This window comes from Mytilus californianus, unplaced genomic scaffold, assembly GCF_021869535.1.
Source record: "Mytilus californianus isolate M0D057914Y unplaced genomic scaffold, xbMytCali1.0.p SCAF_24, whole genome shotgun sequence".
In the NCBI taxonomy this organism is placed as follows: Eukaryota; Metazoa; Mollusca; class Bivalvia; order Mytilida; family Mytilidae; genus Mytilus; species Mytilus californianus.
Window position 1 is genome coordinate 914,549 of NW_026262673.1, and position 17,744 is coordinate 932,292.

General features: G+C 33.1%; 1 protein-coding gene across 1 annotated transcript in view; it reads left to right on the top strand.

Annotated features, from left to right (window-relative positions):
• Positions 1-15,221, top strand: part of LOC127732358 (protein TsetseEP-like) — a 24,097-nt gene extending 8,876 nt beyond the window's left edge. Inside the window, exons 2-3 of the mRNA XM_052241393.1 lie at positions 6,606-6,843; positions 15,157-15,221. Coding sequence (XP_052097353.1) covers positions 6,606-6,843; positions 15,157-15,221 — 303 coding nt within the window. The remainder of the gene's footprint in view (positions 1-6,605; positions 6,844-15,156) is intronic.
• The last annotated feature ends 2,523 nt before the right edge of the window (positions 15,222-17,744 follow it).

A 17,744-nucleotide genomic window follows, 5' to 3' on the forward strand; every position in this document is an offset into this window, starting at 1 on the left:
TACACGCTGAGACTACTATAGGTTGCAATTCTGTAAATATAGACAATGCAATTTCCCATAGGAACTCCCTTTGCGGCTAAAACTGTGACACTTTTACTATGAAGTTTCGTGAAAAATAATATCCCAGATCGGAAAGTTTATATGCACTACTATTTTATTCAAAGGTCAAAATATAGGGCTGTGCGGCATATTTTCAACATTTATATGCCCTGAACTTCCAAGAGTTTAAACTTATACTAAAATTCTATACTACCCTTACCTTCATATTTGGACCTCCTAAGAATTAAAATTTAGGCGCTACCATGTTTTTCTATACTGGTTACATTCCCAAGTGATGTCTCTATCAGATGAAACACAGAGATCATAAATGGGAACCAGTACATTAACAAATTAACATATCTATGAATATTATATATCTCCCCAAAAGAGGCGTGGTTTGATAAACAGCTGTATTTACAAAGTGCAACCTATACAAACATTTATTCAAATAGAAAACCTTCTAAAAACACTTTTTCTCACAACAATACTTATTTATCAGAATTATAGTCTTAAGGAAATCACTGCATATACTCTAAGTTTCCTTTTACAGTACATTTTATACCCCTACCCCTGTTTCAGTTTTTTAAAGAATTTGAAAACAAGACTTTAATCATTGCCAGCTTACCCTATGTGCATGTTTTCTGACATGAAATGTCTAAAACATGTTTGAAACTATTCTGATAACAAATTGAAGTCATTTTAGAATACTATAAATGTATTGTTTAGTAGTTAATCATTCCAACATTCAAGATTATACAAAGTATCCAATCCTGCCTGTGTCTCCAGTACACATCTTACTGTATGCCTATTTGTCAATGAAAGTTCACAATTTCTGTCTCAAATGGTCAGTTAAGATTTCTTGTCACAACAGTATCATCTCTTACCATATAACTAACATAAGTTAGTTAATGTATGAACTAGAAGTGTCTAAACAAAGCCATATTTGCAAAATTGTATTTAAGAAGATATCAGTCTGGTGCATAAATTCACTAAAAGTTTGATAGAAATGACTGCTTACATCTTCTTTTTGCATAACTTTCCAGCACAGTTATTGTTTTGTTTACAAAAGACCTTGAAAATAATAAAATCATAGCATTTACAAGTTAAATTATCTGTTTTACGACCCAGGGTAGGCATTTTTTTTCTGTTTTTTGCCCCCTGGGGCCTCACATTTCCTAAATATTTTGCCTGTTTCTAGCAATGTGGAGTATTTAGAATATTTTTAGGATAGAACACAATTATTGTAAGTTTTATTGAGGTCTTTTTGTAATTCTAGCTTGTACTTTTTAATGCCGCGGTCACAAAAAAACACATTTAGGTGTTACGGCTTACTTTTGGGTTATCGACAGGACAAAAATAACCCAACAAAATTATTTGGGAAGGATCAATGAGTTGCACTGACTGCAAAGAGTAAATATAAGCACTTCTAAACAATTTAAATCACAAATAGGCATATATTATGAATTTATTTTGAATTCAGGGCTTTAAGTAAACCATGCATACTGTAAACTGTGAATTTATGCTGAGTCATCATAGTTAAGGCTCAGGATTTTCTCAATCTTCATGAAATATTTATAAAACTTCATATTTGAGTTAAATTCTTTAAAATCTCTGAGATTAACCAGATTTTGTGAAATTCTGTATGTTCTATTTTTTAACCCTATATAGGTTGCAATTCTGTAAATATAGACAATGCAATTTCCAATAGGAACTCCCTTTGCGGCTAAAACTGTGACACTTTTACTATGAAGTTTCGTGAAAAATAATATCCCAGATCGGAAAGTTTATATGCACTACTATTTTATTCAAAGGTCAAAATATAGGGCTGTGCGGCATATTTTCAACATTTATATGCCCTGAACTTCTAAGAGTTTAAACTTATACTAAAATTCTATACTACCCTAACCTTCATATTTGGACCTCCTAAGAATTAAAATTTAGGCGCTACCATGTTTTTCTATACTGGTTACATTCCCAAGTGATGTCTCTATCAGATGAAACACAGAGATCATAAATGGGAACCAGTACATTAACAAATTAACATATCTATGAATACTATATATCTCCCCAAAAGAGGCGTGGTTTGATAAACAGCTGTATTTACAAAGTGCAACCTATAACACAGAGATTGGTCACTATAGATTTATCGGATTATCTGAGTCTCCGGTAGTTAGCTACGTTATTTTAACGTAGTTTCGTATTCGACCGTAGCAGACGACATATATCACCTATCACTGAGAATACTATAACAGTATCGGATATTATTATTTTTCTTTTAAAAATAATTTAAAAACAAAATTGAATTAATCAACAAAAAAAAAGAATATAGTTTTTATCTTTCAAATGCAGTTATCTCTATTCATATTTAAATTTTTGTTTTTAATCATTAACAATTTGTTAATAGTTTGTTATTATGCGGCCACTCTTGAAAATGTGAATGTGATTAATCTTATCAATCTTACAGTTACATTGTTTTGCTACACGTCCGTGAATTGTATCTAATATACAAATATTTTACCTGTAAAGACAGGTAGTCTCAAAAGCATGGGAGATGAATTTTGTTTCACAGCTGGGTGCCCAAGGTACACGAGGCTCCGTTTATTGCAGTAACTTTTATTCTATACTTGTAAGGTATTTCACTGCTGAGTGCCCAATATACATGTTTATTGTAGTAAACCTTGTCAAATATCGTCGGTGCACTTGTGGTAGGATTCAGGAGGGGGTGGATTGGGTTTTATAGAATGGAGAAATAGGGGCAAAAAAAGTATAGAATGGAGAAAAATGGACCGACAAATAAAGAAGAGAGAAGAGAAAATAATAAGTTATTAAGATTTAAAGAATAGAGAAAAATGGCATAGAAATTATAGGAAAAAAAGAACCCCCATCCAGACCCTCATTCAGATTATCCAACGTAATTTTTTTTTTTCAAACAAGTTTCAACCCCCCACACTTTTTTTAAATTTCCGTCTGATAATTAGGTCAAGTTTTTGCAAACAATGTAATAAGCGGCGATCACAGAAGAGAGAAAAACTTTCATTAAAGGTAAATGATGGTGTATCATTTGTATCGACAAAAGAAGCTATCCTTATTTCTCTATTATCAGACATTTTGTAATAAAGGTATCCTTTAATTACATGATAAAATACATATAAATATAAATATATTTTTTTAATCGAGGCAGAACACTTTCGGGATTTATGTACTTAATATTTTATTAAGTTTGTCTAATAGCCTCAGGTAATGCATTTTTAGCTAACTTATCATTTAACATATGTGACTTTTTTTCAAATGCTTAAGTAATTTACAATTATTGTTAACCACTTTTGTACAAATTGTACATTGTAAAATCGCATCTTCTGTCCTGTGATAATTTTTCCAATGTTTAATATAACTGCTGTAAGAAGTGTATACGTAATCCAAACAATCTTTAACGTCACACGACATGCCATTGCCAGGCCATGGTAATCTTAAGTCTTTGTCTAAGCTCATCATTTCATGATCGTCTACGTATATAATTAATGTGTTAATAAAATCCACAGTCAAAACGTGGGGTCTCTTTCAGCTCCTCTTGGTCTAATTCAGACACAGACCAAAATGTTTCTTCGATAAGTCTATTCTTTTCACAAGTACATCTTAGTAGGTATAATTCCTCCTACAGTTCTTTAAAGCAAGTATTATTTCAAAAGCCAAGTCTCGAAAAAGGCATCGTACCAGGAAGTTTACACAGGCAACTGATGATCACAAGAAGCCACTATTAGACTCACTTAAAGGGTGTACAATAAAACCAGAAGTTCTAAACTCATTTAATGGTTACTCAACTGACTTTCATTGAACAACACCAACAGTTAATATCCTAAAAATTCAAGTAGCACTCACCAACTTGTACCATCCTGATAATACTAAGCGTAGTTGATGAATTAAGTGTTAAATGCAAGGGTATTGCCGATTCTATGACAATATCAGTTGTTGTTGGTAGTTTTCATCAACAGAGGTTAATTCACATCTGATTTATTCGGTTCGTAGTATTTTAATGTGTTCAGTTCGTAGCTGTGAAATGTAAAAGATGACACGTTAATACTCTCGCATATGCAACAGAGCCATTATATGTTTGATCTTTGGAGAAGTTCGTAGTCAACTGTACATAGATCGATACATGATTTATGGTGCCATATGTCACATTCATCGCAACAAACCCCATCGCATTTCCATGTTATTGGGTGGTCACATAGTCACATACCCCCCCCACCCACCCAAGGGTGACTGGGGAATAGAAGTATGGTCACTATTGGTCTTCCTCCGACCGGCGGTAAAACTCTCGCTAAAGTGGGGCGTCCATTTGGCTGTGCGGGATGTACAAATTTGCAGCCACGTCCGGTCAGAATGGGGACGTTAAATCCGATGCCTAGTGTAAAGGGAGTGCCACGCTCTTTGCACGTTAAGAACCCTTGCAACAACTCTTTGAGGGGTTCGTAGGTGACCTGTTGCAAGGCTAAATTTCTGTCCCTATCCAATATACCCTCATTTCCCGTGGCAGTCTAAATTTCTCCGACCTTAATCCCTGACGCCCCTATTAAAGAACCTACCTATTGTATTTATTGTTAACTTGTTCTCGTCCTGAATATGCATGAAATATTTGCCACTGGACGTTAAGCAACCATCAATCAATCAATCGTGTAAAGAGAGTGCCACGCTCTTTGCACTTTAAGAACCCTTCCAACAACTCTTTGAGGGGTCCGTAGGTGACCTGTTACAAGGCCAAACTTCGGTCCCTATCCAATATACCCTCATTTCCCGTGGCAGTCTAAATTTCTCCGACCTTAATCCCGGAAGCCCCTATTACAGAACCTACCTATTGTTTTTATTGTTAACTTGTTCTCGTCCTGAATATGCATGAAATATTTGCCACTGGACGTTAAGCAACCAACAATCAATCAATCAATCTTAGGGGATACCTTATCACTGTGTATTTAACATTATTTGTATTGTATAATAAGTTTGATTTCTCTTAGGGTTTTTCTGGTTTATTTATCAAAATCTGAACTTTTTGCTGAAAAATGATAAATGATGATAAAATTCTTATTGTAGTGAAATGATAGTTCCAGACAGCCGGGAAATGAGTCCTGTCATTGTTTTGGAAGATGTTGTGTTAAATAGTTCTTTACTAAGGTATGCATGACAGGATATTTCTCTTTGATATATACTTTAAAGGGACTTCTGACTATCATTATAAAGATACTGCTTGAAAATGTCCAACTCTGTATCAACTATGCATGGCGTGCTCGCCTCGAGTGCAGTAGGTCGTGGGTTCGACCCTCGTCCGGGTCAAATCAAAGACTTGAAAATTGATATTTGCTGCTTCTCCGCCAAGCACATGTCATTGAGGAGTTAGAGCAAAAACTTGTCGGCCCAGAGTCAGAATAACGTGTCTGGGTAAGTTGACATGTCTTCCTGCGAACTGTTACCTTGTGAGCTAGCACGTTAAAAATCCGGCTCAGCATGACAGTCTAGTACAAAGCAGGGTTAATATTCATTTATCATTATCATGTTCTCGTCCTGAATATGCCAATGGACGTTAAACAACCATCCATCAATCCATCAACTATGCATGTATGTAAATTATTTCTTATAATTTAATCTTTCAAATTTTTGGATGAATATCATTTGATATGATTTTCTTTTTCTCAATTTGTTTAAAGAAATTTCGATTATTTCTTTTTACATTTGACAAAGTTAATTACTTTATTACAGAGAGGCCTCTGTCCTGATGGAAAACATGGATTTTTATGTTGATCCAACAGATAAATTCAGTACATACATCTTAATTATCCTAATTTTGATCATGCGTTTCTTGTTACAGTCACATGTAATAACTATTCTTATTTAGTTGCCATAATCATGATACTGTTATAAAATAATGCATCAAATACAAAAGAGCAAATTTAAGACAATGTCTATATCTATCCTTACACTCTCAACATTTAACTCAACGACATGGACATCACTTGACTGATTTTAACCAAATTTGACAGGAATGATGTATGGTGTAAAACTAAGCAAAGATATTAGGCTAAAAATATTTGTGCACGTCAGACACATGTTTCTCCTACATTAGAATCATCAGTGATGCTCTAATGGAAAGTTAAAAAGCTAAATCAAGTTTAAAACTGTAAATTTATAAATATGACTATATCAGTCATATATCTTGTCAACACCTAATAACAATCAACGTTTGGTGTAGCTTGATCAAACAAGATAAGAGATTCAAGCTCTGTAGCGCCTCTTGTTTCGTAATATTTTACTGTAAATTCAGAAATTATTGCGTGCATTTATTATTACGACTTTGTCATTTTAGACTAAAAAGCGATTTTAATTTTTGCGATATAGAGAAAAATCCTGTTCAATTCATATAAAAATTTCAAAATGCGAGTTTAAATTATTGCGATTATTACCCTGTCGCATTTTTCGCAATAATAAAAACATCGCAATAATTTCTGAATTTACAGTACTTAAGAAACAAAATTTATTGAATCAGATAAACAATAATGATTAAATACTGTAATTTAAAGGAGCCAACTGAAGCATCTAAAAACCAAGAGGAACAACCAGAAAATACACAAAAACAATCAGAGGAAACATCAGAACATTTTAAGGTTCAACCAGAGGTACAACCAGAGGAACTACCAGAGGTACAACCAGAGAATCAACCAGAGGTACAACCAGAACAACTGGAGGAACAACCAGAGAAACAACCTGAAGTAAAACCAGATGTACAACCAGAACAACCAGAGGAAATTTTAAGTAAAGGTAAACTTTGCTACTGTCTTTCATGTTGCAATTTAATTGTATTTACAAAATATTCACACATTAATAAAAGGGAACTGCTGGAAGATTATATTCATAAACCACATTTATATAAAGCAGTTAGTATGCACAGAAAGAAAATGTTTCAACTTCTTTACTGTTCTTTCAGCATTGACAGAAATTATAACTCACTTTATCAGGTGTCTTTAGGGGACGAAATTAGTTGTGGGAAACACTATACAATTATAGCCTTTGTATGAGGTTGATACAAGGATATATTGACCTGAAAAAGTATATTGACTGAGGACGAAGTCTGAGGTCGATATACTTCTTTGGGTCGATATGTCCTGTATTGACCGAATACAAAGGCTATAATTGTTATATTATTAATTACTGACCATGATATCAGTGTTCTATAATATTCCCTTTTTTTTATTGTTTTTTTTTACATTGTCTCTTAGACAATTTCATCATATTTGTTCTGATTTCAATTTTTCTAATCCAGACACACCTATCCCTCAGTGTTTCCCAATATGAATGTTTGTTTATTCTCGAAAAGGGGGGGGGGGCTTAATTTTTTTTATAAAACCGTAACATAAAAAATACATTTATGATTACCTTCATTAAACTGATACAGGTAAACGTGTACTTTGGGTTATAATATTGCCTTTATCTTTTATTAGTCTCTTCTACCAAATCCAACGCTTGACTCAAAATGTCGTCCGTCTTATACCCGTCCATATTGACAACTGCATACAAGGAGCATGATGTATTTTTTTTGTGATAAGAATGCACGAAACGGTCAACCTTGAACTTCTGATCCATATTAGTACCAGGATTTAACGGGAATATGCAAAACAGCAACTTTGACATTTGTAAAATCTACTCACTTGTCAAAGTTTGAAAGAACATAGCCAAAGTAAGGTTACTAGTGGGGTTTCATGAAAAAAAAGAATTCTTATAATTCATGGTTCAATTTTGTCAATAAATATGCTATCCATCATAGTCTTTTTCATTTAATAATAAATGTTAACAAATATAGGGTTTAGCATTGGGTGTAAGTTAGTTATACACCTCGGGATACGGCGTGTCTGGATAAGAAACCCCTCCGGCCGTCGGTGTTTCTTATCCAGACACACCTATCCCGCACAGCCAAACGGACGCCCCACTTTAGCACGGGTTTTACTGCCGGATGGAGGAAGACCAATGGTGACCATACTTCTATTCCCCAGTCACCCTTGGAGGGGGGGGGGAGAAGATGTGGATGTTCCTTTTATGAAAAAGAATCAAAATGAAATGTTTATATGGCCAAAAATGCCAGATCAAAGTATTATAGAAGGAAAAAGCATTATAAAGAAATTGCAACATCCGAAACAAATTAAGAAGAGGCGTTCAATTGAGATGTTTTTTCAAGACACATGTATGTGAAATGTCATGTCAGAATGTATATAATAGTCAAGTTTAGTGGCTATTTACCAGACACCTGATATTAATCCTTACTATGACATTAACTGGCTTATTGGTACTTAAATATTATATATCATGTATACACTTCCCCCCTGTTTTAGCTCACATTTAGGAAATGTGAGCTTTTGCCATTACTTGGCGTCCGTCATCGTCGTCCGTCCGGTGTAATCTATTTCAAAGACCTTCTCTGAAACTACTGAACCAATTCTAATCAAACTTACGCTGAATGATCGTTAGGGTATCTAGAATAAATTTTGTGTTTTATTTTCGGTTTCATAAAAAAAACATGGCTGCCTTGACTAAAAATAGAACATCGGGGTCTAGTATAAAGTTTGTGTTTTATTTTCTTTTACGTCAAGAAATATAGCCACTATGGCTCAATAAGAACTTATGGGTAAAATGCATTTTTTTTTGCCTTTGAAGACAGTAAATTAGAGATACAAAGAATATTTAATTTTAAGCACACATTTATATATACATCGAAAAGCTAAATAATCATTGATAACAGATTTAAACAAAGAATTACAGGTGAGCAATTCAGGCTCTTGAGAGCCTCTGTTTTTTTAAAGATAACTATATGGATGTTTTATTAGCAAAATGAATAGTGTAACATAATTGTATATATGTTTTTTGCCTAGGCGTTATTTTTGAACATTATTACAAACATTTTATACTTTGTTATTCTTGTAACATGTTAAGTCAGTTTTAAAGCTTGATGCTACGTGACAAAATTTGTTTACATTTTTTATTTCAGCTTATTGATATTATCCAGAATAATCCTTTACCCATATGAATATGTCGTGAATGAACCGTCCAATACTTTTTATGATCTATTTGAGCATGCACATCCCATTTTAATGTGTATAACTGATGAAAAATGTTGAAATATACCATATACATGTAGGGCCTTTTTTAAATATTGTTACTTTTGTATTTAGGTATGTGATACTTTTTTTTATCATGTTCATTGTAACTGAATTTATCAATGTTCACTGTTTTGAAAGCAATCATTTTACAAGCACTTTATTGTTTTGATAAGTTTTATATATGTTTGTAAGTCCCGTGTGGTGCTTTTTCTCCATTGAGCTTTCTTGGCTCTATTGGCCAAGTGAACTATTGTTGTCACTATTTTGTGATTTTTTTCAGAAAAAATCTCAGGGATGTTTTCAAAATTCTAGTGGAATAATCTCTTTAAAAAGGAATGTGACAGCTCAAAGTGGATTTGAACTAATTTATCTGATTGTTAAGCCTTATTTTCATTGTTACTTCCCCTACAAAAAGGGGGCTGTATCTTGGAAACCTCTTCTGTAAATTGCTTTTAAGTTTACACAGCTTCTACTTCAATTCTTTGCTCCTAAAAGAAAACTGAATAGTCGTTGTTTTTGCACGGTCACTTGAGAATATCTCATACATTGCATTTCAAAGTTGATTGATGTGGTGGTGTAAATTTCTGCATTGTCTGAAATAGATCGGTGTTTCATGCGCTCATTGTGTACCAATTTGGTTTGTTTTTCTTTTTTTTTATCAGAGATAGAACTTTACCTGAATCCAAAATTTTGTGATTGATTTAAAAAACATATTTTGATATTAGTTGGAAATTGAATATTAAAAACTGGAAGAATTATTTAACTCTTAGATAATTAATCCTAATATTATTTGAATGTCATGATTCCATTTTCTTCTGTTTTTATTTATGGATGGCAATCACCGTTCTGATTTTTTAGCAATCTCAGAAATATGAAATTTTGTTATTCACATTGTACATGTATGTAAATAGTATTCATGGCTGATAGAGGTTGTATTTTATTTCTACAATGTTTTTATTTTCTGTACTTATGTATTTCCTATTTTATCTTTGTGTTAAGCAAGTATTTTTACCACACTTAGTTAATTATGAGGTATTGTTTGTCCACAATGTTTCACCAGAAATGACACAAATGTTGAAATCATTGACGCATTCCCCATTTTCTATTCTCAATTTTATTTTAGATGTAAACAACAGAACTAACAGCGTTATTTGTTTTATATGACTTGATTTGACTGACCGAAATTTCTGTAACTGAATAGCATTATTACAGCCATTGTTTCTTTGTACAAATAACCTACATGTGTTATTTCAACATAACTCGTGAAATGAGATAACCTCATTAGAATTCACACAATAACAGTATACCTGTTATTTTCTTGTGTTAAATTATTCCATTGACTTAAGATAATGGAACTGTATGTACCAGTCTATGTATCTGTTTTACATGTAGAACAACCTTTAGTTGAAAATTTAATTTAACTACTGATAGCTTTTTCTAGTCATGAAAGTGGTTTAACGAATGATTAAAAACTTCTTTTGTTATTTGAACATTTAATAAGATGCATGTATAAGTATGTGTCCACACTTGTTTCTATATTTTATGAATGATTTTTGTTCAAAAACACATACTTCTTTAGCTGTCAGTTGTTTAGTTTTATGTTGATTAATAAAACATATTTTTACACTGTATTATTCCTTTTCCTTGATTCAACAGTAACAATGTACCTCCGAATATTCGATATAGAATTTGTGAAAGTCATTGAAAGTTGTCTTTTGAATTTAAATTAATTATAGTATTTACTTAAAAAAATAACAAAAATACAAAAATAAGGGAGGTAATCAAAAAATCTAGTGGACTAGGAACATATCTGTATTAAGTTGATCAAATAAAAAAAAAGATCATTTGTCAAAGGGAGATGTCCAGAGTTCTTTTTTTACCTATTTAGGTAAATTCAGCATATTTGCATAGGTAAAAGAATTTTACCTGTTGAAGTTACAGGAAGTTTACACAATCAGGTAAATAATATTTACTTCTGCCAGTGAGACCCCAGACTGTAAGTGTTGGAAAATCTTTGAATGGTTTTGAAGTAGAATATGAAAGTTGCACCTAGCAGGTCGTGCTTGTAGAAACTCTGAAATGAAAAATTATGGTCCAAGATGTCCCTCCCTGAATTGATGTAGATGTGTACAGAGCAAATATAGTTCTAGAAAGATGGTGTGATTTATTTGACAATATGAAATGTATATGAATGACAACTTCAACCAAAACAAACGTTTCAATGTTCATGATGACATTCACTTCAATTCTAGAGTAACATCACGATACATCAAATTACTGTAAATTCAGAAATTATTGCGAGGTTTTTATTAATGCGAATGGTGCGACTGGGTTAGTATAGCAATAATTAGAACTCGCATTCTGATATCTGATATATGCATCTGTATGCAGAATTTCCTGGAATCGCAATAATTAATCTCGCATTATTGTCCATTCTTCATAAATCGCAATAATAAATGCACGCAATAATTTCTGAATTTACAGTAATAGATGACCATGCAACAGGGCATCTAATGACCCCTTAAAGAGTTGTTGCAGGGGTTCCGAACGTGCAGAGAGGGTGGATAAACTCATCCTAGGTACCAGGATTTAAATTTTATATTTACGCCAGACACGCGTTTCGTCTACAAAAGACTCATCAGTGACGCTCGAATCAAACAATATTAAAAAGGCCAAATAAAGTACGAAGTTGAAGAGCATTGAGGACCAAAAATTCCTAGAAGTTTTGCCCAAATACAGCTAAGGTAATATATTCCTGAGGAAGAGGAGCCTAAGTATTTCAAAAATTTAAAGTTTTGTAAACAGTTAATTTATAATTTTGACCATATCAGTGATAATTCATGTCAACACAGAACTGCTGACTTCAACGTTACCTATATTCATCTTATTTGTGTTTTGAAACCTTACGTGCTATTATGTTGTGTGGAAGACACATTGATTGCCTTCTGCTGTTTTTCTGATTTTGGGTCGGGTTGTTGTCTCTTTGACACATTCCCCATTTCATTCTCAATTTTATTTGGTAGCCTATAACATATTAACAACTTGTTATATTGTGTATGTTCATGATCATGACATTCGTTTCTGAATACAGAATAATAATTACAGAAAATGTAGATGTTAAACGTAAACAATTCGATTGGAGTGTAAGAGGCTATCATGTATTTCGTTTGAGCCCACATGTTGATATTCCATTAAAATATGAATTTGAGGATAACAATCCATTTAATCCATATGTAATGAAGGTGTTTGTACACGGCTGCAAATCCCACAGTATATCCATGATGCATTAACAAGAGGTGGTAATCCTGTGATGAAATAGCAATGAATGCACTAAATTGTAGAAAATAACATAGAGAGCAATTAGCATTGAATTAGTGATTTTATACCTTTAACACCGACGTAAATAAAACCCAATGTGGTGATGGCCTCTTGTTGTCTGATTACTTGACTTTAACATTATTCATTGAAGCTACTGTTGCATAAAATAAACTTGAATATATTGTACCTCATTATTTTTTCGGATATCTGAATATAAAATAGGAAACCCAAGAGCATGTGTGAGAATTCAGTAATGATGAAACAATTGCAAGTCCACACAAGGTGACCAACACGGAAAGAACACGCAAAAGAAACATCAGGCAAAACAGACTAATTTTACAATGAAATGAACAACTTTTTAAGTTTTAAATTTTTCAAAAATGCAAATAGTTTTTTGGTTTTAGGTACAATCTGCAGGTAAAAGTGATGATTTATTCTTGTAAATGTCATTATTAATTTTAAACAATTTCTCTTTTAAGATAATCGGTAGTGCACTACAATTGATTGATTGATTGTTGGTTGCTTAACGTCCAGTGGCAAATATTTCATGCATATTCAGGACGAGAACAAGTTCACAATAAATACAATAGGTAGGTTCTGTAATAGATTAAGGGATTAAGGTCGGAGAAATTTAGACTGCCACGGGAAATGAGGGTACATTGGATAGGGACAGAAATTTGGCCTTGCAACAGGTCACCTACGGACCCCTCATAAGTTGTTGCAAGGGTTCTTTACGTGCAGAGACCGTGGCACTCTCTTTACACGAGGCATCGGATTTAACGTCCCCATTCTGATCGGACGTTGCTGCAAATTTGTACATCCCGCACAGCCAAACGGACGCCCCTCTTTAGCACGGGTTTTACTGCCGGTCGGAGGATGACCAATGGTGACCATACTTCTATTTCCCAGTCACCCTTGGGGGTTAGTGCACTACAAAGTGCTGCAATTATTGATGCAGCGGCAGCTATAAAGAGTTTAATAAATGCAGACAGTACAGTAAGTATTAAACTCATTTACAATAAATATTCACGTTATTCATAATCTAAAAATCAGAAATGTGAGATGATTTCAAATGACAAAATTCTACACAACAAACCAACTGACAAAGATATAAAAAACTATAGGTCACCGAATGACCTTCAACAACGAGCAAACTCATACCTCAAAGTCAGCTATAAAAGCCCCCTAAACGACAAGAAAACTAACAATCTAATTTTAAGTACAAAATAATGGGGAAAAAAGAGAAAATGATACACAGCAACAACAACCACTGATTACAGGCTCCTCACTCTCGTCTTGTCAAAGGTGGCAGAATGTATAAACTGTATGCTTACAATGTATCGCATTACAGATATGAATATCTATCCGTTACTCTAATCAAAGAAACAACAGACGTTAGTTGTGTCGATATAAGTTTAACAATACAGCATTGATAATATTTCAGATTTTTTTATTGTGTCAATTATTCATTGGAATAAATAATACTTCAAGCGACAGTCTATGCAAAAGTCCACGAGACTCCAATCCTTCTTCTGTTAAACGACCTATGTCATGGTACAGACTTGAAACTGATATATTTTGAAGACATGCATCAAAGGGACTACTATGACGAAATTCACTAAAATGATGTTGGTGAAAAAAATATATTAGGAACTTCAAGTCTGTAATATATCTTTTGGTCAATGTAACATCACCAGGGCAACATCAGTATGGGCATCCGCAAAGACCTACAGGGGAGTCGTATCAACAACGACAAAATCAAACCAGGAACTCGAGAAGCCATAAAAAGCCATTCTATGCAATCAACTATACAAATCAGATTTTTGCAGACAAAGGCTCTACCAGATATAATAATAGGCTAAATCAAGAGCCGCGATCTCGTATGAGCCAAAATCACCAGAATTGGAGGAATACGTATTACGATGTTAAAACTTACTTCAAATATTAATACATGACAGAAAATTGCATGGGTCAAGGTAGAAAATTATAATTTTGCTTGTGGTTAAGATGTGTTACAAGTCAGTTTTGTTAGTAGTTAATTTTCTTTGAACATTTAAACATGTTAGTTTATAAATTTTAAACATTTTCAGGGAACGATGCGTAAATAATTGTTTTAAGAAACCCAATACAGAAATTACAAGTAAATGTAGTTTACATGTGCAAAGATATACACATTTGTATTATCATTATTTCGCTTTGTTTTTGTAAATACATTTTACTCTCCATTTTCAACAATCAGCTATTACCATATTATCATGATAACATAAACATGCTTATGCATATATCAAGTTGTCTTTACTTTTTTACAGAACATCTGCTGAAATTGCACAGTTTTGCAGTGGAGTAAATGATGTTTTTGGATTCTGGGATTTCATAAAGCAGATTCAAAATTCATGGATATTGGAAGATGTGTTTTCTGCCATACTCAAAGATATAAACAAAAGAACTTCTCAAACAGAAAATGCATAAGAAAGAACATAATGTGGTGAAATCTGTTGACTTGAAAAGATTTCTTTGAGGTTGGGCATCTCTGTTTCATGTTGCCGTTGGAAGGTGGCAAAGTTATAGAAAACCCTCTAAATGATGATGTGGACAATCCAGTCACCTTAATAAAATGACATACAAAAACCCACTTTATATTTCTTTGATTTTGAATGCACTCAAGAGGATTTAGTGGAATGTGTAGATGGGTATAAACCAGAAAGATACACCTCTAGATGCAAGACGTGAACTAAACTGCTTTATACCAAAACTCATTGATCGAGTTGTTGTCTCTTTGACACATTCCCCGTTTCCTTTCTCAAATTTTATTATAACAATTTTAAAAAATATACTAGGAAATAATTTATGCATATTTGTATACACAAAATCATTATTATTTGTAGAAAGTGAAAAAAAAATTGTTTAAATGTGATATTTAAGTAATTTTTGGTGGTGGTACAAGTTTTTGCACAGTATAAATTTTTTTTTAAAATAGGATTTTCAGGAGAGCAAAACCCAGATATTTAAATTAATATTATAATGCTAGAGTTGAAAACTCAACTGTTCTGAGAATTTAAAGGCCAGGGAAAGAGTATAAATAGCAGCCAATGAATGAAATAGTGGTAAATTCAAATTTCTTAGCCACATTCATTTTAGGGACATATTTTTTAGTATTACCTTGTTCAACGAGTGATTTTTAGAAAAAAAATTGTCACAGAACCTAGAACTGAACTATATAATATGTTGCAGGATAAATAAAAATTATTAACTAATTTTATTTCGTTATATTCCTAAAACAAATCATGAAGCAGAGGTACTTTTCATTTGAAGTATACTTTGATTGACAGCTGGGCGGATATAAACATTGTTTTTGTTTACACAGGAAGTAAATGTTGCCATGCAGCCATGCTTCCATGCAAAATATCAACAAACACCTTACCTGTTGTGTTAAAAATTATTCCATTCCTACGTAATCCTTATATCCATTCTATATTTCTTTCATAATTCAAAGAACCAAATAAATATGCAGCTAATTTGCAAAAAAAAAACTACAGTCATAATACTCAATGTTATCCGGTCACAATCATTTTCCCTCCAAAATTGTGTTATATAAAAAACAAAGGACTTTCAATTGAATTAATAAAAATCCTGCAGGAGAATAAAGAATATTATTCCCACATGTGTCCCATGTACGGAAACCCACCAGGATTGGGAAACCAACACGCACAAGTGTCACAACACATTTTGGCATAATATCTCTCTTGTGCCAGTCAAATCTTTGGGTTCTGTGGTCCCTGGTCATGGCATCTGCTTTCATAACCATATATCTATCATCATTCCACGCACCACGATGGAGAAGCATAGTCCAAAATCTTTTGTAGTGTTCCTTTCTCAAACTTGAGTTTCTTTGATGGGGTACTTCTGACTGACCATATGCCACCACATTTGTCTGTTTTGTTTATCCGTAATGCATGGCTTACAAAAGCAATATCTGTATTCTTCTTGGGACGGGTCTTGGTGTATGACAAATCCAGGCTGATCATCGTCTCCATCTTCTTCATTATTGTCTGTTTGAGTACTCTGTTCTGTTGTCATCTGTGGATTTTGTGCATTCCCGCCTTTTTCATTAGTAACAGCAGAGTCATCAAAAATTTTAATTTCCCAATCATTATGCACACACAAATTTTTTATAGTTTCTAATTGAAGATCGCTTAATTCCATAGTAACTTTCTTATCACTCATTTTTAGGATAATGTAGAATGCACACAAACAAAATATTTATATGACTTCAAAGATAATCTGGTCTGGATTTTATCACAAGGTTATGTGTACAGAAAGTTGCTGACTCTGCAGGTGACCTCATAAAATTTGTACATTAGATGTAAACAAGACCAGAGGCAATTAGGGGATTGCATGTCAAGTCCAGAGGCAATTAGGGGATTACATGTAGTTATTCATTTAGCAAGAAATGAAATACTATTTTTTGACAACAAATCACAAAAAAAAAAAAATTAAAAAAAATTCCAAAATTAATTTATTGAAAAAAACATGTAATGATCAAAGAAATTTGCATTGATCACTTTTATTTGTATAAAAATCAATGATCATGAACCCTTTAGATACATTTTTCTAAGTTGGCACTAGCTGTAACTGAATATCATGAAACACAATCTCCTGATTATTTCATATCCCATTTCTGCTCATTCCTTCAATTTCTTTCATGATCATGGCTACTGAAAAACAAGATTCTGCACGAAAACGTCCTCCCAATTTTAGAATAGAAATTCCTGGTGATGAGACTGTCAAAAGTAGAATTTTGGAAAACTTCAAAGAGTATAGAATTATTTGACTTCAACTTTGAATAAGCCAGTTAACAATAGTTTAATTATAGAGGAACTTTTAGACTTTTGGATTAAACAACAACTTGGAAGTGACAATTCGAAAGAACTTTATCCTTTCCCATCCACCTATTCCCAAACAAGACGCCAGGATGTAGACCAAGGACTGTTCGTTACTGCAGAAAAATCTTTGGATACATATGGAGAACTTTTTGAAGCACATACCAGTATTTGTAATGGAAAGCTAAAAGTATTGAAAAGAATTATGAAAGGACATGTAGCATCTGTAAGACTGATGTGTACCAAGGAAAAATCACATTCCTATTTATGGTCGTCATCATCGTAACTACTAAATGATGAGTTCTTGGTCAATCACAGGATTTGTCATGCATTTTATAGTAGTGGACTTTTGCCAGTACATTACACTAGATTT